At 39.8% G+C, this 26781-nt stretch overlaps 3 protein-coding genes across 3 annotated transcripts; all 3 read right to left on the reverse strand.

The window, feature by feature from the left end:
- Nucleotides 1-1501: 1501 nt before the first annotated feature.
- LOC122781477 (cofilin-2-like) lies at nt 1502-3900 on the reverse strand. The gene is made up of 4 exons (XM_044045159.1): nt 3818-3900; nt 2547-2833; nt 2108-2184; nt 1502-2033 (listed from the first exon to the last, which is right to left on the reverse strand). The coding sequence occupies exons 1-4, from the start codon at nt 3818-3820 to the stop codon at nt 1894-1896; spliced, it is 507 nt and encodes a 168-aa protein (XP_043901094.1). The 5' UTR covers nt 3821-3900; the 3' UTR covers nt 1502-1893.
- A 3786-nt stretch (nt 3901-7686) lies between these two features.
- On the reverse strand, nt 7687-16917 carry LOC122781966 (calpain-2 catalytic subunit-like). Its single transcript, XM_044046098.1, has 21 exons — nt 16530-16917; nt 15387-15456; nt 14889-15007; nt 14657-14790; nt 14397-14565; nt 14190-14273; nt 12769-12854; nt 10832-10906; nt 10531-10688; nt 10270-10439; nt 10162-10173; nt 9837-10048; nt 9705-9741; nt 9557-9622; nt 9410-9467; nt 9250-9314; nt 8469-8537; nt 8311-8389; nt 8086-8202; nt 7937-7995; nt 7687-7854 (listed from the first exon to the last, which is right to left on the reverse strand). Exons 1-21 carry the CDS (start codon nt 16764-16766, stop codon nt 7831-7833), a joined length of 2100 nt encoding a protein of 699 aa, XP_043902033.1. The 5' UTR covers nt 16767-16917; the 3' UTR covers nt 7687-7830.
- A 368-nt stretch (nt 16918-17285) lies between these two features.
- Nucleotides 17286-24998, reverse strand: LOC122781965 (calpain-2 catalytic subunit-like). Its single transcript, XM_044046097.1, has 21 exons — nt 24702-24998; nt 23450-23519; nt 23124-23242; nt 21862-21995; nt 21598-21766; nt 21412-21495; nt 21254-21339; nt 21097-21171; nt 20849-21009; nt 20562-20731; nt 19756-19767; nt 19427-19638; nt 19202-19238; nt 18990-19055; nt 18853-18910; nt 18706-18770; nt 18504-18572; nt 18330-18408; nt 17788-17904; nt 17648-17706; nt 17286-17565 (listed from the first exon to the last, which is right to left on the reverse strand). Exons 1-21 carry the CDS (start codon nt 24936-24938, stop codon nt 17542-17544), a joined length of 2103 nt encoding a protein of 700 aa, XP_043902032.1. The 5' UTR covers nt 24939-24998; the 3' UTR covers nt 17286-17541.
- Between the last annotated feature and the right edge of the window lie 1783 nt (nt 24999-26781).

Below are 26781 nucleotides of genomic sequence, written 5' to 3' on the forward strand. Positions count from 1 at the left end.
TCTATATTATATACGTCACATTGAGTATGAATGGCCTCTGTTACCAAGCTTTCAATGAGTCAAAGTTGTACTGTGTATGCGATGTGCAAGCATGTGTTTTGCACAGCAGCCATTTATGACATAAGGTAAAGTGATATCAATAATATTAATTGGGGGTCCATTCATTTAGATCTAAGAAAAGAGCCAGGAATCTATGGTTTGTTTTCCTGTATTTCCTGGTTGTCTGGTAAATCTAATTCAGTATTTATTTTGTTAGATGATCCCTGAACTCAGCTTTTTGACTTAAAACTATTTTTTTTTTTTAAATTATTTATTTAAAATGGACAGGCCTAGGTTTTCTGAATGGAGGTTAATGCAGTAGAAGATCATGTGAAGACCACCCCCAGCTATCTGATGGTTCCATGAGTGCTATGCTTGATCTTGTCTCCGTTTTCACCTATTGACTTGACACCATGCAGCGAGAAGACCCAGGTTTGCAACAAGGGCCTTTCTGCATGGACTTTCAGCTTTTGCCCTCCATCGGCCAGGATTGGCTCTAGTGACCCCTAGAACCTTCATGTGGAGGATAAAGTGGTAGACGATGGATGGATGGACTCAACATCGATGTGGTAATGTCAGTGATAAACTTGCAAAAACAATCTCACGGCAGTTAAAGACCAACGTACCAGTACAATTGTTAAACGTTAAATTGGAATGAAACTGATATGGCTGTACATCAAACCCAGGTATTTTAAGACAAACTATACCATTATTTTTTCATAAAACAGAGTTAAGCCAAAAATATTAGAGACCATTGACTTAATACACTGCCTGGCCAAAAAAAAAAGTTGCCACCTAAAAAAAAGGGTCACATTGTTGGACCGCCTTTAGCTTTGATTACGGCACTCATTCACCGTGGCATTGTTTCCATAAGCTACTGCAATGTCCCAAGATGTATTTCTGTCCAGTGTTGCGTTCATTTTTCACCAAGATCTTGTATTGATGATGGGAGAGTTGGGCCACTGAGCAAAGCCTTCTCCAGCACATCCCAAAGATTCTCAATGGGTTTAATGTCTGGACTCTGTCTCATGCTCCCTGAACCACTCTTTCACAATTTGAACCTGATGAATCCTGGCATTGTCATCTTGGAATATGCCCATGTCATCAGGGAAGAAAAAAAAATGCATTGATGGAATAATCTGGTCATTCATTATATTCAGGTAGTCAGCTGACCTCATTCTTTGGGCATATAATGTTGCTGAACCTAGACCTGACCAACTGCAGCAACCCCTTATTTGCTTAGTTAAATCCAGGTGTCGACTTTTTTTTTTGGCTTGGCATTGTACGTTTCTTGCATACAACACCTTTAAAACCACAATTAACTGGATAGTCGCAGCTCGGTTAACATCCGTTGGTGATCCCCCATCATCCAGTACTGGTCGACAGTCTACTTCACGAGACACCGACTTATACTTGAGCCAAAGTCATACTGACGTAAGACAACATAGAACAAGCACACGACTGATTGCTGTAAATTTATTTGACAATACATGCACTGACTGCTCCATTTTGCATTTAAATCATCCATTGTTTGCCTTTGTAAAAGGTGTTCAGAGTAACAGTCTAGAAAGGTTTTCAGGCCCAGCATTTTATTTTTTTTATTAAACCTAGTGTTAGCACTTACAGACTCAACAGTCAACTTTAACAGACGCCTGAAGGACAACAGAATGTATGGGTGGACTCAAACAGTATGCATTTACATACAACTGATGAGAAATATAAATGTAGCTAATCTCAAGCGACATGGCACCAATATCTAAATATGTCAATCAGCCAAGCCAATAAGAATGGAGGGTTCAGTAGACCGAGGATGAATGAAGCTGGTGTCACAGGAATCTAATCCCATCCCAGTCTTTATTTCCCTTTTGCGAAAGCGCCACACTTCTTCAGAGCGTGGCCCTCGACCTTGATGACTTCTCTTCCTAAACGATCTGCAAAGTCCTCCTTGTCTCTCACATCTGAAAGTTGCTGCATCTCGAACATGTGTTTGACAGCTGTGGACGACATTAAGAGTTACCCAAAGAAAACTACCAGATTTGATCGAATTAAAAAAAAAAAAAAAGTTTACCTTTCATCACTTTAGTGATGCTTTGTTTGGAGCTGGAGTACTGCATTTTGTCTGAGACCTTTGAATTTTCGGGAGTCCTGATATGAAGAGAAATAATTGTGGTTATTAATTTTTTTTTTTTTTTTTTAAACAGTCCTGCAACATCAGAATAAGATAAAAAGATAAAGACTACAGTGGAATGAAAGGGTTAGGTCAGTATGTAGAGTATGTGAAAGTAGAATTTAAGATTTGAACTTTAATTACAGAAACACACATCTGTAACATGTAGAGGAAAAAACAACCTAATCTCTTGATTAATGGTGAGGCCATATTTGTGCCGAGTCACATCATGTTGACTAGGGTAGCATACTAATCTTATCTTGTCAAAGTCTGCTGGTTAAAAAAATTATTTTGTGCTTTAGCTGCAATAAAAAAAAAAATTAAAAAAAAAAACACCTACCACATGATAAAGACCAGGTCTTTTTTTTGCGTGTCCTTGGTTTCATATAGGCAGTCATACAGAAAGTAACAGCATTTCTCTTCATCGAACAAACTTCCAAAGAACTTGTGTACATCCTCCTTGCCCTCAATCTCCTTTTGCCTGTAAATCTTCGTCACATCAATGTAACCGTTTGTGATATTAAATTGAACTATCCTTGGACGTTCGCTTGGATCGTCATCGGTTTTCGTTAACTGCATTGCACTGTAGACGGATGTCACTTGGTCGGTACATTTGACCCCAGATGTCTATTATGAGAAAACACAAAACATTACATGTGAGCATTGACGGGTGAGAAAAGGAAAAAAATAAATAAATGCAGTGAAAAAGTCAGCGAACTAACAGTGTTTTCCACATACTAATGCTTTAATGCTGACCATTGGAGATACAACAAAAAGCTTCTGTAACCTGCATTTCACTTCTACTCTTGCCACTGGAACATTAACTTTTTTTAAAAAAAAAATTGTGGCGTCTTAAAAAAGGAAGATTTACTTCACTCAAATACTAACAAAGACAGACAAATTTAGCACTGACATTTCTGTCAAATTAGATAGACATGTAAGAATTACGAATTTGACCACAGGGAAGATTTAGGCCTTGGTTAATTTCAAGTATATCGTGCCTTGTACTTTGTGGAAGAGATATAAAGCAGAACTGAAAAAAAAGAAGAAACAGGAAGTTCTTTAAAAGTAGAATTTGGTGCCTTTGCAAACACTTCAAAGTGTGCAAATATTGCACCATCTTCTTTGCATTAACATGTCCACACGCTTGAGCTTCCCCATTCATTTTCAAGGCCTTGGCTATATCACATTCCAGTCATTGTGGAACAAGTTAGCACAGGAGAGACCGCCCCAAAGGATTCTCTCAGAACAAGTTTCAAGCACTAACAAAGCTCTCTCCATTTTGGAGACAAACCACACCTTAAACAAGCCCTTTCATAAACCAGTCTCTAAAGTCCCTCAGCAAACACCTTTTTTTTCCCCCCCCTCTCTCACACAATCAAAATATGATCTTGCAATACACATATATTGACAACCATGCTTCTCACAATTTACACTTTTCGCTTCCCCCCTTATTATTGCTAAATTGAGGAAATGCTTTTCACCTGTAGATGCTTTCATTTCTCCAGAAATGCTTACAAAAAAAAACCCCAAACACAAATAACTCAAAATCACACTGAGATAGCTTTGTGACACTGCAGGTCAATCCAGCCAAACACATTTTGGACTCACCATTTTTGCTTCAGATACGTGAAGGAGCAGGCAGCAGACAACAAATGGAGCAGCAGTCACAATGCTGAAGGGTCATAAGGAAGGAGAGCAGAGCAGGTTGACTCACGGAGGAGGAGCCGTGGTAAATGAGCACACCTCCACAAAACCCAGCCCCCACCCTCCCCTTCTCACAGGTGTGACAGTTTCAGCTGCAACCTCAGCACATTGTGAGTACTTAATTAGATTAAAATAACATTTACAATCTAGAGCCCCGAATCTCAATGTGCTTTGTTGTCTTTCCTCCCACCAAAAAAAACAACAACAACAAAAACAACAAGTCGTCTTTTTCCCTCTGCTGTAGTTCAGTAACTTTGATAACAGGTGAGCCTGAGGCATTCATGGGTGGGAGCAGTACATGGCACCCTTATATGGAGAACAAACCTGTCCACATCTTCAGCTCATCTGCTTCTGGGAAGCAGTCAAGTTGCCTTATAAGGTAAAAGGTAAGATGAGTATACAGATTATGCCAAAAGGACATGTTTCATCTCCCCCAGATTCAGTTTAGTCGGAAATTAAACAAATAAATAATAATTCCAGCCCCAAAACACAGATTAAAAAATGAGAAAAAAAGTATATATATATATATGTGTGTGTATATATATATATATATATATATATATACGTATATATATATATATACATATATATAATCAAGATTATATACATATATATGTGTATATATAGCTGTGTCATGTATTTGCCTGGAAAATTACAGTGGCTCAAACACTGGATAGTAAAATGGCCAGATTGTCATCCAGGCAATTTGAGAATTTGAACAGTATCATTTAACATTATAATAAATAAATAAGTAGGTAAATAAAAAAAAAACATCTCTCTGATGTCCATAAGTGTAACTGCCGTTTTCCTCCCTTAGTGTAAGTACATTTATGTGATTCCGTTTTCTACACATTCATTTATTGTCATTAAATGAATGTCAATTGTCATTTGTTGTGTTTTTGGTTGTGTCTGTCCGCCTGTGAAGACTTTAACTGGAAGTTATTAATGAATTTCTCCACCTTCCTTTCAAGGAAAGACACAGTTTAAAGGTTCTGTTGTTGAACAATGAAATTCTGTACATAACAAAAGTCCTCCCACAGATTCAGCATCACAGCGGACAGATCGAGGCCCGTCCCACATCCTGTTCAAAGAAAGAGGGCTTTAGAATCAGCACATCACAGCTTTCACTGACACAGAAGGGAACCCTGGAATTATAAAGTTACTTATAGCTTGGTTTGTTTTTCTGTGTTTTGTTAGTTTTTCCATAAGCAGGGCTGTAGCTGCCAGCAGAGGCTTTTCAGATGTGAGCCTTGCAGGGCAGGGAATGGTGACTGCATTCTGCTCTCTGTGGGAGTGAAAAACTGCATGTAACTACAGGCAAGCACACACACACACACACACACACACACACACACACACAACCAAGTCTGTGACGTGAAAGAAACTAAGTGTAAACCAGTGAGAACTCTGACCTCTGCTGGTAAAGAACAGAAAGTAACACTGAACACTGGTTAATGTTGGCACAAGTGTGCATGTGCAATAAAACATACAAATACGTCAGCCCCCCCAAGTTCATAACTAAAACAACAAAGTCTACTTTCATACGTACTGCATGTTTTCAAAGACTGTCCTTAAATGGTTTGCGTACTCCTTCTTGCATCTTAATGTCTCTAAAGCTAAAGAGATGCTCATTGACTTTCAAAGGAATCCACCTGCTAACGTGTCAACGGTCATCAGTGGTACTTGACATTGGCATTGACTTGATTGACCGTGGCCATATTTTCCAACTCAAAGCCACTCAGAAGGCTAAGGTCGCCCTGGGAGACCCTCAGGATTTATATATTATATTTATATTCTATGCATTGCATACTCTATACATTCTATGCATGTGCTTTTGTGTATTTGTGCATGTGTGTGGTGAGATTTTGCAATTAGCCCATTAACCCTTGGTAAATTGTCTTTTGTTAGTAGCATGCATAGGCAAGGCATTTGCACTATGCCTTGACATAAAATTAAAAAAAGTTAGTTTATATATTATGTTTTTTAGACACTGTTATGATATATTCAATTTACAGTGAGACTGCAGCTTGTGACAAATGGAGGACACGCCTCCCTTTTCCAAGTGTGTCAACATCAAGCTTTAAAAAGTGTTAGATCTTGGCTTTTGTGTTTGTCATACTAAGCTAAAATCAAACCATTTCAATCTGATTTAAAAAATAAAAATAAAAATCTGATTGACATATTGCACATTCTTATAACCACTGTTTCTACATTTTAACATGTAAAAAAGCAGCCTAAATGCTCTGTGTTCTGAGGGTTAAATGTTGATGAGAGTATTTATTATTGAATGTAATAATACATTTTTGTCATTATACAGTGAACTTGGCGACATGTTCCCGCCTTTCAGCCTGTGTCAGCTGGGACAACCTTCATGTGGAGGAGAGCGTGGTTGACGATGGATGGATGATATAGTAAATCATCCTTTAACTTTCTTCTTGCATACTCATCATATTGAAGTATATTTAATGCTGTTATATTATATACATCATAATCATATCGATGCCTATTATATGAAAGGGACATAATCCTAATCCTTCTTTAACTTTGCTTTAGACCCGATTTTGTTGAATAGTCGACTTTCACCTGTCCACATTACACACCACTCAGATTTGTGCCGGTCTGTTTAGAGTAACTCGACACTGAATAGCCTGCTGCGGCTAAAGTTTCCAGCCAGGTGGGAGGAACGGTTGGGTGTGGTCACTATAGGTCTCTATTACAAGCCTGACTCTCACATCCACAAATGGAGTTTTTACCATTTGCAACTTTTATCTAAGATCAATTTTTGTTTTAGCTTTGAATATTTCTGAACGTCTCATTCACGCTTTTATCGCGACCCAGCTTAACTACTGCAATAAACTTTATGTTGGACTCAGCCGTGCCTCCACTGCAGTTAGTGCACATCCCCCATTTTAAGTACAGAACCATTTGCTCCGGCAAGGTCCCTGAGGTCCAGTGTTTATCCAGTTACTTGGAAATAGAAATAAGTTACTGATCCAGTTACTTTACTGATTACTTTACTTTTCAAAAACATGATGCACAACCCGAATACGCTATACGCTAATAGACCTTTCAGGCTAATTCTATTCTTTCTGCATATTCCATCACATAAAATTGAATCAAATGAAACACAAACGTTTGATTAAAGGCAACAGTCTCTGACTTGAAGAAACTTGTTGAACATTGAAACCTATTTTCTGCACATTCCACCATATTTTAATAAAACAAAGCAAGTCTTTCTTTAACTTCTGTTAACTTATATTTCTGCAAATTCCAGCATATAAAATACAATTTTTTTTGTGTTTATACTCCTTCATGAATAGATATAAATAAAATACAGCAATAAAATAATTAAAATCAAAGTCTCTCCTGACTGTATTCCAATGAAGTCTATTTTCACCTGTTTAGCAGGAGAGGGGCTGCCGACAAAGTAATCTAATTACTGTCCCTTACTTTACTCATTACTTGGAAAAAAGTAATTTTAATAACAAATTACAGTAACGCGTTACTTCTAAAGTGCTGGAGACACACTACATCCCCAATGTTGCATTACTGCTGATTATTTTTCCTTCTCTATACTACAGTGGCAATTTCATATAATAAAAATAATCACCAATTTAATTCTGAAGCTAATCCGATGCTGGATGCAGCTACATTATTAACTATACTGATATGGTATCAATTTTATAATTCAACTCCCCAGTCGGCAAAAAAAATGACCAAAAGTCAAACTAATAACTGTTAAGTTACTTGCTGAAAGAGAACCACACAAACGGTGTGATCATACATATATTTTATTCAAGAGCAAACTAAATAAACTCAATAATATGTTAGAGAGACAACAAAAATGTGTATCAACTGATTTTTTTTTTGCTCCATCGCAAATCTGGAATCTTCAAGTGAAAACATTCAGAGATGTTCTACAACATCGCCAGACTCAGCCACTGTGGATGAAAACACACACGCATACAAATGAGTCTGTGGTGCATAAACTCATTCTTCTCATTATCACAAATGGACTCATACCTCCTTAAAACCCAGCTCGATCACACCATTGCCGTCCTTGTCCAGGGCCTTGAAGGTTTCTGGAGAGAAGACATCAGAATGAGGATCACGAGGCTCACGGTGTGTGCATGAACAGTACGAGTAAAACAGAAAAAGAAAGAAAAACTCACGGAAGAGAGACTCCAGGCGAATCAGGCTGCACACAAAGTTGTCAAAGTCAATGGAGAGGTTTGAATCGCTGTAGCGGGCCACAACTATCTGATGCAGGCTGTTGTTTAGAGAGAATCCTGCCAAAATTCAACATGGTGAAGTCAGCGTTCATGTGGAAAAAACACACTCAGGTGAGGACACTAAACTGCGATGTCAATCTTTAAAAATGTGGAGCACAGACTCACCAGCATCCTCAACAGCCATCCTCATTTCAGAAGTGCTCATGCAGCCGCTTTTGTCTACGTCTCGCGCTTTGTACAGGTCCTAATAGAGAGTCCATGTCATTCTCATTATGTGTGTGCAAGGTGTGTTGAAGTCGATACAAAAAAAATAGAGCACCCACCAGGAACTTCTCAATCTTTGTCCACAGGATCTTAAATTCCACCAGTCCCAGCTTACCGCTTCCATCTTTCTTTTAAGAAAACGTTAAAGAAAATGGTGACATGCCCTCAAACAGAGTAAGAAGTTTCCAACAATATCATATGTCAGGTTGACTATGTTGCAATGATAAAACAAACAGGAGAGTCAAACTCACTGGGTTCCCTTGATGTCAGTGTTATCCTTTATATACAGATAAATTGATTTATTGGCCTTATACGTCTGACTCCGCCTCCGTAGGTGGTGCAGTATCTCTCTATAACCTAGCACGTATCAAATCAGTTTCCTGTTGACCTTTACGTCACAGACCTGTACCTGCTGTTCAAGTTAATCATGATACAAATTAAGATTGAGCGATGCTTGGATACATTGTCTACTTCTACTTCCGGGTCAAAGACCAGGGAGGAAATTTTGGTCCATGTGCAGAACACTCTAGTCTCTAGTCTGACTAAGACAAGCTCAATTTTAGTCGAACTAACGTGTTTCCAAGAAACACTGAAGAAAACTGAATTGTTGTCTTAGTCGGACTAAAATTGGACTTCTAACATGCATGTAAAAATGCACCGACTAAATACAGCTGCTTATCGGGAACCAGACAGGACGTTGTTGGTCTTTGTTAACGTCGTAAGCTTCTGCCTTAAAATATAATATAAGCACTCTGATTAGTTTGTTCATTTGGGCTCGGTAAAAAACAACAACTCTTTTTTTATTTCATACAGATTATACAGGATTATAAGGAAGGATACATCCAGCAGATTGACCATGTTGCGGCAAGTCACCAGGCTGAACCCGTTGGTTTTGATGTCGTCTCCTAGGGACGAATAAAACACAAGGAGTACATGTGTTGAGTGTCAGGTCCACATTGATGTCTGAAACAATGCAGGGGAAAAAAAATCTCTTTCTCACTCCTCGCCACCACTCTGTTGAGGATACTCTGCAGCTCGAATACACAAATCTCCACATCCTATAAACACATGACGAAGAAACTGTGAACTGCTGGAAAGTCGAATCAGGACCACATGAGATGATGCACCAAATCCGAAGCTCACTAACATGTCCCGCAAGCTGTCCAAACAGACTCCTGAATCTGTCGCCGATGTCATCTTCATCGATATGAATCTGCACATGACAAAGTAGAGGGTCACACGTTGACGTCAATAGTCATAAGAAACTTAAGCCTACATTGAGGGGTATGATTTACCTCTTCAACATGGCTGTCCACCGGGTCGTCAATCTCTCTGAAAGCAAGAAGTCACATTGATGATCACTGTCTGATTATAATCCGGCACTCTTTGACATTAGGAAATGGCATTTCTTGGTGAAATGATCGTACTGGAAATCGGCCGGTTTCTCAGAGAACACCCGCACATAGAAGTCTCCGTTCTTGTTGGGCTCAAAGGTGGAGGGGATGATGAGGTATTCCCCGGGGGGGAGATTGAAGCGGTTGCTCACTTCCCGCAGGTTGATGAACGTCTCGGAGCGTGCGGCTGAGCAGTTGTACAGGAAGAAGTCTCTCTTCAGGTGCACTTGCCTTTTGCCAGAGTACTGGAAAAACGCACACGTGCAGTGTGTGGTCACGCCAAGGCACACTATATTTGACCTATTTCTTATTAAATTGTGCTCACTAGTATGAAGTGTCTTCATCTTTGCGTACATACCTCCTCAGGCAGCTGCAAGAACATAAAAACAAACGAAATGTAAGAACAGACGGAATAGAAGGCACAACTATTATCACTGAATTTGTCAGGTTAAATTCAGCTGCCAACCTCATAGATGGCAAAGCCAACAGTCTCCATGTCCTCCCCCATTTTCCTCCTGCGACGCTTGTTCTTCTGCATCAGGCCCACGATGAAGGTGCAGCCCTCCTCCCCATCATCAGGCTCATCGTCCACATCCTCCAGCTTTATCACAAACTGAGGATTCATCCAGAAGGTATCTAGGAAGGGTAGCAGTTGTTAATGAGGTCTACGTGCTGGTTAATGACACATAAACTAGCAATGGATTCAATATTGTAAAACTGGTTGTACCACGGTAGTTTCTGCAGCCACCGGCTGAAACTCCCATTCTCCATGTGTCTTCAAACTCTGACTCAGCCCATTTCTTGTACTCGTCGCTGAGGGCGTCGGGCGTGAGGTTGCAGATCTCAAGGCGAGAGTATTGACGGAGGAAGTCGGAAAATGACATCCTGTGGAAAATTGCCAAGACAAGACACAGTCAGTAGCAGCAAGTCTATTTCCCCCTTACTGTATTTATGCCATCACTATTTATTAAATGAAGGGGCAACTATGGAAAGGAACTGGTGAAGAAATCAGATTCAGTGACATTTACCAGAACTCCCCATCCTCAGAGCGGTGCGACAGCCTCTCTCGATCATCGTCACTCACGTATCTCCATTCGGAAGAACTAGAACAGAAGGGACATGGAAAAAACAAACTTCAGAGTACAAAAACAGGCTGATAATTGCAGCTTTACACAGTCGGGAGTTGTTCAGCTGGTAGTATGGGCAGGTACAAATGCCTCAAACACAAAAATAAGCTTCAGGGCCTGAGTCTGTTTGACAACAGGATCTACCAGCCATTTCACTGGGTGTGTACGTATGTGGTGTACAGGCACGACAGACGTATACATACGTAATTTAACCCTCAAACAAAGGATGTACAATAGTTGTTTCAAATAGGCTGGGTTCTCTTTCATGCTTTTACAAAGAGTCATTCGTTTCATTTGAATAGTTCCTCAGCCAGTCTAATATCAAGCCAAACCAGATAAAATGACTTTGCAGAACAATGGAAGTGTTTATTCAGATTTGTAAATGGCAGTTGCTCTGTCTACAGATCTACATGCAAAGTGGCTGTATGGTATTCTAACACTTTCCACTCAGTGTTATTGGTGCACGCTCAGATGTTGTGTTACTGATCACAGACAGTGGCCGACGTGCACCGTCAAACTGAGGAAGTAAACGAAACATTGTGCAAAGGGCCCATTAACTGATAAAATCCTAAAGCATAATTTGCAATAATCTGGTCTTAAGACCAAGAGTTGCACTTCTAAAATGTTAAACCCTGACAAGAGTAATAATATTAACAAATAAATCAAATAAGCGCAAAGTGGATAACAAGTGTTGTACTGAGTTTGTAAATAATATCTACCTCAATTTTCTAAATCTGATTAGGTTTTGAAATGTGGTGATGTCTATATCCATGGTTCTCAAACTGTGGCACGTGTACCACCAGTGGTACGCGGTCGTCTTCTGGTGGTACTTGGAGGAAAATCAGAAATACTGTTCTTGAGTTATTTTGACCGGATAATAATATTTGTGTCACCTTATCGCTCACACTACAAGAGCTCAATATTTTCTCAGGTGGTATAAAAAGTTTGAGAACCACTAGTTTATATGTAATAATGTCCATTTACATTTACAATGTGTGGATTTGGCTGTTATCTCTCAACTATATTTGAATAATGGCCATTTTTGTTTTCTTTTACAGCTAAACTGCTTGTATCACTGTTGATGAACACTCTGCTCTCGACCTGCTGTCGACCTCTCGACCTCTCAAAAGGCTTGATTGGCTGATCACTACCAGGTGTGTTATATTATGGGGTGGAGCCTTTATGTTTGTGATTTTGTTTTTCGGGGGGCCAGAATTATTATCATAATAGGGGCTTTTATGCATGGAGTTTGCATGTTCTGTGTCCATGTGTGCATGGGTGTGTTCTCCAGTTTCCTCCCACATTGCAAAAACATACAGAAGTTGATTGAACACTGCTTTGTCATTTTGGAACATGTTACAGTTCAATAACAATCCCTGTAGTTATTGAGCTATTTCATTTAAAACGAGAATGTCACGTTTCAAGATTCATTTTGCATCATAAATATGTTCTATAATGTGAACTAGATATATCATTCTTTGTGAAAACAAACACTTTGTTTGTATTTTGATGTGAAACATCATCATGAATGTCCTTTTTGCTCTTTGATGATGGAATATTGTGATATCATTTTCGCCCATCCCTTCTTAACAGTTGTTTTATTTCCCCCCACACAGGTGGATTTTTCTTTCAGTTTACCGGCCTCACATCTGACCAGACATGAAGCTCATGTGGCCCCCAGGTCAGTTTGAGATTCCTGCCTTAGATTATGCATCTGCAATATGTGAGCGCAAGTGAAAACGTGGTCTGTCAATAGTATTAGAAGTAAAGCAACAGCATTGCCAGTCATTGGGATACATCATGGATCATTTATACCCAGTTTCGTGCACAACACTCACTTGTCACTCCAGGCACCATTCCACTCCACCTGACCCCACGGGTTTCTAATCCTTATCAGCTGCACCCTGCCTCCTCTGTGTTCCACCTGACACAGAATAAGGCTTCAATTAATCTCAATCGAACAACAAGTAAAATGATCATACAGTACTAGTGTGAGTGTATGAGATATTACACATTATCAAAGAAAATACAGATTTTAAAATCCATGCCGGTTTGCAGTGTTGTAATGTAACAAAGTACAAAGACTTTGTTACCGTACTTAAGTACAAAATTCACATATCTGTACTTTACTTCATTTATATTTTTAGCAACTTTTACTTTTACTCCACTACATTTAACTATCTTTGTTACTCGTTACTACCAAATAAAATCAGCAGAAGAAGCGATGCTAAATTGTCCGTATTTATATAGAGCTTTTCTAGTCTTGATGGGCTGCTTTACACTACAGTTTAGCCATTCATCCATTCACACAGTGTTAAGTGTCTTGCTCAAGGACTAGTAGAGCCAGGAATTGAACCCACAGTCTTCCATGTTGAAAGACAACTTTCCCTGCCATTTTACTATACTTTTACCTCTACTTCTAAAACTTAAGTACATTTTACATAGGAAAATTACTTTTGATACTTAAGTACAGTAAATGTCATATACTTAAAGACTTTTACTGAAGTAATATTATAAAAAAATAAAAGTGACTTCAACTTCTACCAAAGTCATTTTCTGATAAAATACTTGTACTTTTACTCAAGTATCCCTTTAAGGGACTTTATACAAGACTGCCTGTCTGCTGCTTTTTAATGATGAGTCAGGTAAATCTGAACGAAATTATTCAAAAACAGAAGTCACAAGATAACATATTTACAGGTTTATAAACCTCTGTTTCCTGCCATTAAAGGTTATTCCTGAAATAAAAACTTAAAGCAGGTGTGAGCCTTTTGTTCATTGGCTTTCTCCTTGAGGGAGCGGTGGGTGCACTGATACAACCACACCTAAAACAATTCTATACACTATTGTAGCAATGACCACAATTCCACATGCATTCAGTATACTGCCTAACATTTGAGAGGGAACAAGGGAGCTAGAGCCAATCCCAGCTGAGAGTAAGTGACATGCAGTCTATAGCCCTCAGATTAACACCTTTAAAGAGATTATTACATTCATTAATGTAACCTGTATGTTTTTTGGATCGTGGTAAATCAGAATACTGTAAAAAAAATTAATTTTATTACTCAGAGGCATCATTCAGGTACTTTTTGGCCCCTATGAATGAATGAATGAATGAATGATTAAATGAATGAGGGAATGAGGCCATCCATTTCTCCACTCATGTTCCAGGTTCTCATTTGTGACACACACAGTATGTAATATCCACTGCAGCCTAACATACATGTATTGAATGTACAGTAGACAGACATTTGCTCACCTGCTCTGCTCCTGTCACTGAATAGGCATGGCCCTTCACCAGTTTGCGATATGTGACGGCCTCTGAATCACGTGCATTGGTGATCTGACATTCAAAGGAAAAACCTGTGTTTCAAACACATACTGCATCTAAAAGATTTACTCGGCAGATCCAAGAGAAAACCAAAAGGAAATCTACAACAGAGTAAAACAAGAAGCTCAAACAAACATCAATGGAGCATCCCAGAAGAGAGCCTCTTTTCAGGGCCTTCGTGATGGTATGGAAGAGATGGGGATCAGCGCTGCTCAACTCATGCCTCTCAGCGATGCCTCCAGTGAAGTCCTCGAAACCCTCAATGGTGCTGCCTCCAGAGAGAGCCTCGTAACATCCATTCAGCCTAGAGGTCAAAGAGTTCAGGACGGATTAGACCAGAGAACAGAGACACTGAAACAGACGGCTGTGAATCCAGAGGTTCTACTCCTGCATACTTGGCATAGGCCTTCTCCAGCAGTGCACTCCAAAACTCTGAGCCCTCCGCCGAGTGAACAAACAGCAGCTCTCCATCTTTGGTGGGCAAACGGTCATCGACCACCACATCGACCCACTCACCAAACTGCCAGAACTGAGAGTCACAGAAAAGACCAATAAAACTCTCTTTTCTGAGCCACGTGTGCATTACGAGACGAATACAGCTGTGTTGCGGGTGTCCAAGGACTGTACCTCAAAGTGAAAGATGCCTGCGTAGTGGTCGTCAAAGCTTTGGTCATGGGGGACGACCCGAGACAAAACTTGTTTGTTCAGAGTCAAGGAGGCGATAGCTGCGAGGAGCCAGCAGTCACCTGCAAACAAATTACAGGAGACAAATGTTAGATAAATGAATGTTTCATAAGACAAGACACTTTGGTATCTCTCGGGAAGACCAGCAGAAACAATAAAGTAAAAGAAGATTGCAGTTTGTTTACAAATACATCTCAGCTTCACACGTCTGAGGCGCTCTTAAATTCCCCACATAGTTCAGCAATTCAAATACAACATGCAGACATTGTGTCAGACTGGGTGTAGATGGAGAGGCGTCATGGGAGGTTTTGCTGCTGTCAGCGCTTGGGATTCACAGGCAGAGCTACATCTAAATGCATGCAAAGCCATTCAAATACTGTGTCGAGAGGTTGGAAATGTGTGACAATAAATACAGGGACCGTGTGTGTGCGTGCTGCTCACCAAGTGCTCCTTGACAAATATCCGTCCTGGAAGCATTTTCGAAGATGAACTTTGGATCAGAACATATTTCCTGACAGAAAAGAGACATTTTTAAACTTTCTTTTATAACATGTTATCCAGCACTACTTCACATAGCTGTGCCTTTCTTTGCTCATAAAACATAGACATGTTTTTGGGTGTTGACGAGTTACAGGAAAACAATACAAATGCTAGAGTTTGCAGTTTTTACAAACAGTGGGGTGGGAAACTTAATTAATGAGTGACTTAACACTATATACTGCAACCCTAACCAATGTTTAAACATAGGGCAAAAAAAACATCTTTAAAATATTAACTTCCAATGTCGCCAAACACATTTTTACGATTGAAAATAGTAATATTAGTTGATAACGATAACTGTCTTAAGTCTTAAGTTAAAAACTTTAATTATAGGTGTTAACACCTCTGAGTGTGTTATGTCGATATGCAGCAATCAATCATTCCAAGTTTATGTGTGTATCACATTCCGTAACACAATGTGCTAAAAAAGCTGGCATCCTCTCACACTCACACAGTTTACGGCTTAAAAAAAGCATTAACCGTAACCAGTTCATGCCTTACCCTAAAACTAACCTAACCTATAGAAAACACACTAAAAGTCAGCTGGGTGGATGCTATATATCAACAGTTTGCAAATGAGAAACACCAGAGGTTATGGAAGCCGTTTTTTTCAGGTCTACTATCTCCTTATTATGATATAGCATCTCATAATGATGACTTTGTTTGATATGCATTCTTTTAAAGTGGCGGAAACAGGCTTCCACACACATCTGTCAATCTGTCCATCATCATTGCAAACAACAAGGGGCTCAGTGTTGATCCCTGGTGTATTCCCACCTTCACCTTAATCCCATCTGTCACTCCAGACTTAATCACACAATACACCCGATCAAGAGCTTTATCTAGATCCACAAAGAACACAGAGCAACTCCTTCTAGCTTTCTCTATACTTCATAATAATAATGATAATAATAAATAAATAAATAAATAAATAAATTGCCATCTCTGTAACAACTAAAATGATTTTATGAGAGATACATGTTTGATGAATGAATCACAAGGCTGTGAGGAGAAATGACTGAACCTCATATATATTATACCCACCTTGGGTCTCCTCCATGTGATGCCCCGAACTTTGTAGGAGTTTGGTCCCAACTCTTTGAAGCCAAGGGATGAGGGCAGAGCCTCGAAGGAGTCATCCTCAAACAGCCGCCCTCTCTCCAGACAGCTGTTCCTCAGAGACTCAAAGTCCTGGTTCAGGTATTTCACCGCGTGCGAGTTGGTTCCGATCCCGTGAGCGCGCTCTCGTTGGTGCTGAAGCTTTGCTGCAATGCCAGACATCGCGAACTGTGTGCGTGCTGGGTTTGTTTGTGTGCGACAGTGAGGTTGTGTCTCGTGTGCGTGCAGAGGAACAGGATCAGTCTGACTCCACGCCCGCAGCTCGGCAGCTTCACCTGACTCACACCTGCTTTGTGTCAGCCCACAGTCTGTGCAGCTGTAATTTGAGCGCTACTCCACAGAGGGAATAGATCTCAACGTCCAATCTGATCCCGAGTCTGCAAGTTAACACCAGGCGTTCCTGTGGTTGTATGATTTTTTTTATTTTTTCACAGTTAAATTACAAAACAAACACATGAAAAATGAGGTGGAGTTTTGGTAAGAGGGAGAGTCAAAATACCATAGTTTCTTTTTTTATTCTTTTTATTTAACATCTGTTTTGCAACATCTTAAAGAGCGAAAACACCAAATGCAAAAGAGAAAATGCTATTTAACCATATCCTATATATGTACATACATATATAGGATATATATATAGGATATATATATATATATATACATATATATACATACATACATATATATAATTTAATTTTCACTCATGGATGTTTCATTATTAAGTTGCAAAAGGCTTTTTATTCATCAAGTTCTGGTGTGTGAGGGAAATGTTCCCTTGAACTTACATAATATTGTATTCTTTTTAAGTAACTACAGTGTACACAAAATGCCCCACTCATTAATCAGATTACATGAAATGTGACTTCTTTAATGGATCATAAACTGTATGGACCCCATCTTCCCACTCATATGATATCATGATATCATGCTGCTTCCAGAGTTAGTAGATCGCCAGGCACAGCCACTGTGAAGGAACATTGACAAAGTTACACAACAAGCTGTTGTTGTTTTTGTTGTTGTAGTGGGCGTTTCTTTTTCACACACACCTGTTGCATGTCCAGCTCAATCTTCCCTGTGTCAACCCTTTCCAGAGACTTGAACATTTCTGTTGAAGAAACAGAGGTGTGAGTTGTCATGTATGCTGAAGTTTGTGCCGGGGCGTGTCTGTGTTTGTTGCTATACTCACTGAAGAGCATTTCCAGTTTGATGAGACAGCCCACAAAGCTGTCAAAGTCTATGGCGTACTGAGCGTCGGCATAGCGACTGACAATGGCCTGCAGCACGGCACTGTTAACATGGAAACCTGTGGAAGAAGAAAAAAAAAACCATGTACATAGACATTGATCCCGAGGAAGTAAAGTGTGTCAGACAATAACAATGGATGAGTCATATTGCACAGCCCCCACCCTTGCTCACTTTGTTCCTCTGGCAAAGTGTTTATACAGAGACAGAGTCTAACTGGCACATCCAGTCTAGCAGCTATACTCACTGTGAGACACACCAAACACATCATCATCTATACCAGCAAATGATCAAGCTGTGCTTCTTTGAACTAACTTAAATATGTCCTGGCAAAGTTAAAGTCTTATAATTCTTTTTTTCTTATCAGAAAAGCAAGTGTCCGTGAATCGTAACTGGGTCAAATGCAACTATTGTGTGTGTAAATGAACGTGCGACCATTTGTTGGCTGTTGGTGATTAGGATTCCTCATGTCATAACGCCTGGTACCTGCTTCAGTGGCAGCGCCTCTCATTTCGTGGGAGCTCATGGTGCCGGAGTTGTCCGTGTCGTGAGTCTTGAAGATCTCCTGTGGGACCCCATGAGTTGTGTTTACACAGTAGGCGAGGCCAGGTTTTCCCATGTGACGTAATTGGTTTTCAGACACCACTGAGCAGAACTTACCAGATATTTCTGGATTTTGCTCCAAAGCAAATGGAATTCCATCAGTCCCAACTTGGCACTTTCATCTTTCTGGAAAATGTTGGTTAAGAGCTCAACATGCAATTGAATTTATTATGTACATTGTTATGGTTGGAGGACAGACTGTTTCACAACATAACAACGTCCATTGTATCTTTAATGTTCTGTATTTTAAAGAGGATACGTCCAGAAGACTGACAATAAGTCGACCTGTCTCAAGGCTGAATCCGTCCGTCTTGAGATCAGACCCTGCAAGAGAAAGAGACAAAACAAAGCTTGTGTCAAGTAAAGGAAAATGAAAAGTGTCTTTACTCATTTTGAAGTTACTTACGGTGGGAGACGACATTGTTCAAAATTCTAACCAGTTCAAAGGTTGATACCTCCATGTCCTGTTTGACAAAAAAACATCTTGTTGTTTTGTTCATAGCTGTGGATACGTGACATTCATGTCTTTGTCCCTCTACATACGTCTCCAGCGATCTGCTTAAAGAGATTCTTGAAATGAGGATCCACATCACGCTCAGATATCTCCTTCTGTAAGAGAGACACCTCTGAGTGTGAGTGTTGAACATGTTGAAGTTAATATTCCGTTTGTCAAGCAACTTGTTTTTACAATTTATTGATGAAAATGTAGTTCAAAATTGTGTGAAGACTGCTAGTTATTCTGTGGATTCTCTCACCTCCTCTATTTCAGCATCAACGTCTTCCTCCAGTGGACTGGAAAAAATAGAAATGCAGAGTTTGAGCACTCTCTATTGGAGTGTAAGGAAATTACAAGTACTTCTCGCTTTTCAATTTAACTTGGTGACTAAAGACACGGGTGGCCACTAGATGGGTGTATAAGAAAAAGCTCAGAGATCTGCTGCAGCTTCCCCTGAGGTCACCAGCCCTTGTAGCACATGTACCTGGTTGCGGCCTGTTTCTCTGAGAACACCCTGAGAACAAAGTTGCCATTCTTGTGAGGGTGGAAAGTTGAAGGCACAATGGCGTATTCCCCGGGGGGAAGCCGGAAGCGGTCACACACTTCACGTGTGTTGATGAAGCTGCTGCTCATGGCCACAGCTCTCTGTCGCAGCAGAATCTCTGGACCTAGATGAACATTTCTGCGGCCTTTGCACTGAAGTTTAACAGCAGAAGAGGTTTTGTTATTACCAGCATTCGAGGAAATTCACAATCCTGTGATGTATGTTTTGCATTTAAAATGGGAGATTCAGGTAGCAGTTGAAATACAGACCTCATCTGGCACCTGCAAAAAGGAAAAAGACAGTTTATAGAACCTTAATGCAATATTTAAAAAGGTCAAATACAGAATAATGTGTACACACTCGGCTGCCACTTTATTAGGCACAAAGTGGGAATTGGGAAGAAAGTGCTGACCTTTAACAAGGAATAGTTTGAAAGAATAAATAACAAGTGTGGTGCAGTTCTCAAGATGATAGAAAGGCAACAGAAACTCTGTGTAACCACTCATTACAACCAATGCATCTTTGTACGCACAACACAATGAACTTGGATGCAGATGGAGAAGAACAGAACACTACATTATTAGGCGCCCCGTGTGCCTGATAAAGTGGTCGGTGAGTGTGTACAGTACTGCGCAAAAGTCAAAAGCTTATTGTATTTACGTCTGTCTAACGGTGGCATTTGGATTGGAATAATTTGGGACTTTGGGTTGCGGTTATTAGAAAGCTGTCAATGACTTTAACTCATACAACATGTGCAAGTATTGTGTACAGGCTGGGGTTTTGACAAGAATAATGTTTTATTTTAAAACTGCATTTGGCCCTATAAGGATTATAGTCAGGTTGACGGTATGGGTTCTAAATGAATAAACCATATGGGACCTGCATCATTTTACCCACTTCAAGACTTATACCCACTTATACCCAGGTAGCTTGGATAGGGTACTTTATGGGGCTCACATGGACATCCTGGCTGGGCGATTGAGAAATAATTATATTTATATGGTCATAGCGTTGCTAAAACAATAAATGACTTTTGCACAGTACTGTAAAAAAAAGAATAATAATTCTGTGACACCTTATAGATGGCAAAGCCAATCGTCTCAAGCTTGCTGTTAAGCCTCTTCTTCTGTCGTCCGTTCTTCTGCATCAGCCCCACGAGAAATGTGCATCCATCCTTGTCATCCAGAGGATCATCATCCACATCCTCCAAACGCACCACATACTGAGGGTTGGATGAAAACGTGGCTGTAACACATAAAAAAGGTCTGTATACACATATATATGTATATATATATATATATATATATATATACATATATACACTTCTCACTCACATAATGTACATATGACTTTTCCCCCTACCTGTGTTGTTGCGGCAGCCACCAGCAGTGGAGCCAACCCTCCACATCCCTTCAAACTGGTAATGGTTCCAGTGCTTGACATCAACGCTCGTCAGTGTGTCTGGTGTCAAGTTACAGATCTCCAGTCTGGAGAAATGTCTGATGAAATCTGAGTAGGACATCCTGAGAAGAGGAACTCATTTTTTTTTTAAATCATAGAACATTTTGTTACGTCAATCAATAGTGAAAGTTTAACGACGGAACATTTACCAAAACTCTCCATCTTCTGCCACATGGTACAGGTCTGATTTCTCATCTTTACTGATGTAGTTCCATTCACTGGATCTATTTTGAGAAATAACCATGTATTTAGAAAGTGGTAATAGCCAATTGTACCTGATGGTGTAAAGAGAATAAAAATATTTACCTGTCACTCCAAGGCCCCGTCCACTCCACCTGACCCCACGGGTTCCTGACACGGATCAGTTGAACTTTTCTGCCCCGGTAACGAACCTGAAGGAAAGAGGAAGAGTTCACTATGTGCTTTGCAGGCAGTAAAATTAAAAAAAGACAAAGTTAGTGTACCTCTTTTGCACCAGTGACTGAGTATGCATGTCCTTTCACTAGTTTAGAAGCAGTAACTGCCTCTGTCTCATAGGCACTGGATATCTGAAAACACAGAGAGCAAACGTTTCAGTTCTGATTCCACCAGTACGACATGACTCTTAGTGCATTTGTTTGCATGCAAATGAGTAGGAAAATAAGACTCACGTCAATGGAGCAGCCCAACAGTGAACCCAGGCTCAGGGCCTTCTGGATAATTTGAAAGAGCTTTGGTGGAGGCTTGTTTAACGTGTATATCTCTGCAATTCCCCCTGTGAAATCCTCAAAACCCTCAATAGTGTTTCCACCTGACAGCGCCTCATAGCAGCCATTGACCCTGTCAGACACAGAGAGATGTAAACACATTTGCCTGTAACTGTACATGTATATTGTACATCGCAGGTGCATTAATAAAACAGGAATCGTCTGTACTTAGCGTAGGCCTTCTCCAGGAGTGCGCTCCAGAACTCTGAGCCTTGTGCCGAGTGAACAAACAGCAGTTTTCCATCTCTGGTGGGCAAACGGTCATCGACCACCACATCTGTCCATTCTCCAAACTGCCAGAACTGAGGAGAAATATTATCATCAGCAACATCAAATACTTAAAACTGACAAGGTTATTCTTTTATCCTGCATTATGACTAAGACAATTTGTATAATATATCGTCTGCTATCGTTAGATACAAAACTCAAGATGACTTCAAGTTTAAGTAATGATTACGTTTGCAGGACAGGTAAAACATTTAGGGAACTGAAGAGTATGTGAGTTGAAGCTTTGACTCTTTTCATTTCTTTTTGCAATAATGATCATTGCATTTACTGTACTTCCAAACTAGTAATTGAGTAGCATTTGTCCTACACTAGTGAACATGTTTTCAAACTTACATTTTATTCAAAGATCCAGTCTGTAACATCTGTCGCCAAAACACTGTTATGGCGCTTTTCCCCTATACAGTTCTAGCACGACTCGGCTAGGCTAGGCCCGGCTCTACTCTGGTACCTGGTACTTTTTTGGTACCTGCTCTGGGGAGTTTCCAAGCGAGCTGAGCCGATACTAAACTGTGACACTGACAGACTGCCGGCAAATGATTGGCAGAGAGTGTCGTCACTGGAAGAGTCATGAACACGAGTGACGTCCAAAACAAGAATCAAACTGAACAATGGCAAACATAAATATCCTGAAAACATGTGTTAATCTCCAACATTTAGCAAGAACCTTTCTAAAATCTCAATATTTAACAGAGGAGCCACAACACTGCCGAAAGCCGGCGATCGTGAATTCTGTTCAGTGACTATTGTCAGACTGAGTCTGTGCTCCGGTCATGCATGAAGTACTGAACTAATCTTTTTAATTAAGTGATTCTAATGATTCAGTCCACCCGAAGTACAACTGCTTTGCTCATCACTTGCTTGTGTGTGTGTCGTGTACAAAAGGACATTTCCTAGTAGAGTCGAGCCGACTTGAGCCAAGTCATATAGTGGAAAAGCACCATTGCCCCTCCAGACTCACCCCATGCCTCAGTTAAACCTGCAGAGCTCACTAAAGGATAATTCCAGGTCCATATTTCAACTGTTCTCTTTCAACATTTGTTTTGGTATTTCACTACCTCACTCGTTGTAACTGTAGATCAGTTCCTGAAATCCTGAAAACGTGACGCGTAATGCGGTCGGATGAGAAAAGTCTTTTTTCTGACCTGGAAGTGAAATATCCCGGCATACTTTTCTGTGAAACTCTGTCCAGGAGGAACCACTCGAGCGAGGATCTGGTGCTCCAGAGTCAGAGAAGCTATTGCAGCCAGAAGCCAGCAGTCACCTGCACAGCGAAGAGCAGATACATGTTGTGAGATTAGGCAACATGTTGTGTTCACCACAGTGCGGCCGTGCTGTAAACAGCATGTGCCAACAAACCTCCTTTTGCAACTTTAATAGCTGCTGGTTGGGGAAATGGTCGCGTGGATGTTTGTGGTTTCCTTTTAAAAGCAACAACACCCCAGCATCCATTATCTTTCCCCTCACTTACCCAGAACTCCTTGGCAAATGTCTGTCCTTGTGGCTCCATCATCGATGAACTTTGGCTTGGAACACAGCTCCTATATAAAAACAAGGAGTTGAATATTTGAGCATAGATTTTAGAGACATTCCAGCAATGATTCATTGATGTCATTGAAAACTGGTTGTCCTCTAAGTAGGAACAGTATTATTTTCTTTTTACTCTCAAAAGACACAATTCTAGGTCTGGTTTCATTGTTGAAGGCTCAAATCCGAGCTTTGTCCTGTTTTGAGACACATTTTGGCCCAGAATTTTATTTTACTTTCTACTAGCTCAGTGGACTTTGAGTAGGCTAAAGTAAAAAAAATAGTTTATTTTCTATTTGGTCTGATTCCATTTGTTTAATCTCTATTAGTGGCAACTAAATGTCCACTGTCCCATTCAGTTGAGATAATGTGCATTGGTTTTGTCTCAAAAGAATTTATCATTTAAATTTTTTTGAAGAGGAAAAGAAAATCGCAATTACGACAAAGCAGTGTCACGAAGTGTAAAGCAGAATCACAATACAAATCAATTTGGCATGTAAAACTGTTCGGTCCCCACCCTAGAATCCCCAGACTGGAAGGAACCACAAAGTCCTAGTTTTCAGGCACATAAATGTGGGATCTGGTGACCTTTAACCTCTGCAGTCATTTATAGCACATTATCTTTTCAGTAACCCAAGCCATTTAGTGGTTCCCTCTTCTGTCACTCCAAAGTGTCTCCTCAAAACTTCCTGTTTGCATTGGCTCACATTAACACATGTGGGCTCTCTTCAAATGCTGTGTGTCACATGGTCTGATCAAAAGGTTAGTAGCAAAGGATCTGTTCTCTTAAGCCTAAGATAGGGACAAGTTAAATATTGTGTCCTGAGAACCTTAGTTATATGGTAAGTTTCACTGGGTGCTATTCATACCTTAACCTCTGGCTGAAAGGACTGAGTTTCACGTTCTAAAACCTCTGAATATCTCGACCCAGGCACCAGGGCAATTCTTCCATGGTAAGAAGGTCACTGAGTGGTTTAGAACAATATCTGCCATCCCTGAACCCTCAATTTTAAATTCCTTAGTGACAGAAACCAATCCTTAAAAGGTTGCTAAAGGTAATTATTGGTTAACTTTTAATTCTCGTCAATATTTAGTCATTAAGTTATTTTAATCAATTACTTTATGTTGAAAAACCTCATCTTAGATCCATAAGACAGAATTGAAGAGATATTATCCCAGCCCTGGTGGCTACCTACCGTCGGCCTCTTCCAGACCACTCCCCTGGTCTTGGATGAGTATGGTCCCAGTTCGTTAAAACCCAAGGATTTGGACTCAGCCGGAAAGCAGTGGTCCTCAAAAAGACGTCCACGTTTTAAACACTGCTGCCGCAAAGATTCATAATCCTGCTGTTTGAACTTCACTGCCTGCTTGTTGGTGCCAAAGCCTCGCTCCTTAGCCTGCTGATGGGCCAGTCGGTCTGCTGTGGATGTCATCCTTACCTATGGTGGGACTAGATTTCATCTGTCCGAGTTGATTTGTGAGCTTGGCGTGTTTGTCCCAGCTTAATTTATAGTGTAGTTACCACAGGTGAGGGAGAAGACAGGGTGGGATCACAGGGAGGGATCAATGTTGGGCAGGTGAGGCAAACAGAGCAGACAGCTGCAAACAAATCAGCAGAGAGAAATGGCTGTGGCCACAGTTGAAGAACAAACAGCGACACGCCTAAGGGCTGTTGATGAGGGTTGATGCTAGAGTGTGACGCAATTGATGGTCGACATATTTAATTTGTTTTATTCCATTCTATATCTATAATTTTTAAAATTGCCACTAAAGACAAAGGGTTTTCCAACATTATTGAAGGGAATTCAATACACACAGCTGGGAATTAAAAAATGGAAGCTTGAGCATGTGTAATGGAAGCTTAAACATATTGTAATGGAGAAACTGTTAAGCAAAACTAAGAGTAGGAAATGCAAGACATTGCAACACTAAGCTTTAGGTGATGTGTGTTTGTACAATCAGCATAGCTACTGTACATTAGGCTTCACTGTGGCTACATTGGAATGCACTATTGACAGAATACATTATTACTGTTCTTACATGGCTTTATGAATGATTAATTATACATGAACTGCTGTTTTTACCAAACAGCCAACAGACATCCCCTACTGTCATCATGTAAATAAAAGCTAGTGTTTGTCTGAGAACAACATTGCTTTGGTTCCTATAGAGCAAATTTGCTTTAATTAGTTTGTATACATAACATGCTCCATAGTTTTAACCTGAATTGAAATAATACATAAAAACCTGTTACTGCTATTTTCTCAAAACCAAAACACTGAGCTGAAAGACTACAAATTGGTCCATGGAGCTTCATGGTACTGCAGTATTGGAGGATTATTGTTTGGGAGTGGCCCCAGTTTTAAAGTTTTTTTTTTAAATAGTTTCTATAGCATAGATAACTACCGCTGATGTACATGTACCTTTGTGTTCGTCAGTGTGATTCAGAGGACACAATTACACCAGGATAAGGATTTACTGAATGTTAATATTTACTTTTCCAGGTTAGGGTTCGGGTGTCACATTATTTGTTTAGCCACAGAGATCAGCTCCAATCATTCTGAGATAATAATACACTCTAAGACTATCACTTTACTACAGAGTCAATCAGTTTAAACACTGAATTTCAAGCAACATAGTATATTTAAATCTGCATCAATGCAAACATTTACATACACAAAACCTTGGCTTCATTACAAAGTAAAACAGGACATTTGCATCCGTAGCTTGGCTTTCTAGTTTTCAGGCACATAAATGTGGGGTCTGGTGACTTTTAACCTCTGCAGTCATTTATTGCACATTATCTTTTCAGTGACTCACAATTATTATTTCAGTTTACAGGCATTTTTAAAGAAGACTGAAATATCTGGATTTTCAACAATTACATATGAGCAACGATTCACTTTAATAGTGATCATAGTTTATTCATTTTCAACAACAAAATCTATTTCAATGTTTGATTTATTGTTGTAAATATTATACATATAGCCGAAAAAACTAGCTTCTGTTCATGGTTCTTCTATATGTGATTTCAGACAAACACAGGGTATTTTTTATTATTTGACATTTGTTATGTCAAATATTGATGTTATTCATTTGGAACATTTTGGAACAAAATACCCTTTATTTAGATCATTCCTTATATTATTGAGAAAGTGTATACACATACATACACAAAAATGTGTTTCACATACATGTTTCTATGGTATCTAAGTTAGATTTAAACATCTGTGCTCTACTGTGTGTTTGTCTATGAAAGACTGCTCGTTGGCCACA

Source organism: Solea senegalensis, linkage group LG15 (assembly GCF_019176455.1).
Source record: "Solea senegalensis isolate Sse05_10M linkage group LG15, IFAPA_SoseM_1, whole genome shotgun sequence".
NCBI lineage: Eukaryota > Metazoa > Chordata > Actinopteri > Pleuronectiformes > Soleidae > Solea > Solea senegalensis.

Coding starts and splice junctions, on each gene's coding strand:
- LOC122781477 (XM_044045159.1), bottom strand. Junction 2,185..2,546: donor GACCTGGTCTTTATCATGTG/GTAGGTGTTTTT, acceptor TCTTCATATCAG/GACTCCCGAAAATTCAAAGG. Junction 2,034..2,107: donor CATCACTAAAGTGATGAAAG/GTAAACTTTTTT, acceptor TGTCGTCCACAG/CTGTCAAACACATGTTCGAG.
- LOC122781965 (XM_044046097.1), bottom strand. CDS start 24,938: ATGACATCCACAGCAGACCGACTGGCCCATCAGCAGGCTAAGGAGCGA. Junction 18,573..18,705: donor TTATTGTCAGTCTTCTGGAC/GTATCCTCTTTA, acceptor AACATTTTCCAG/AAAGATGAAAGTGCCAAGTT. Junction 17,905..18,329: donor AGGCGCTGCCACTGAAGCAG/GTACCAGGCGTT, acceptor CTTCTTCCACAG/GTTTCCATGTTAACAGTGCC.
- LOC122781966 (XM_044046098.1), bottom strand. CDS start 16,766: ATGTCTGGCATTGCAGCAAAGCTTCAGCACCAACGAGAGCGCGCTCAC. Junction 15,008..15,386: donor TATTTGTCAAGGAGCACTTG/GTGAGCAGCACG, acceptor ATTTGTTTGCAG/GTGACTGCTGGCTCCTCGCA. Junction 8,538..9,249: donor ACATGGTCAATCTGCTGGAT/GTATCCTTCCTT, acceptor TTTTCTTAAAAG/AAAGATGGAAGCGGTAAGCT.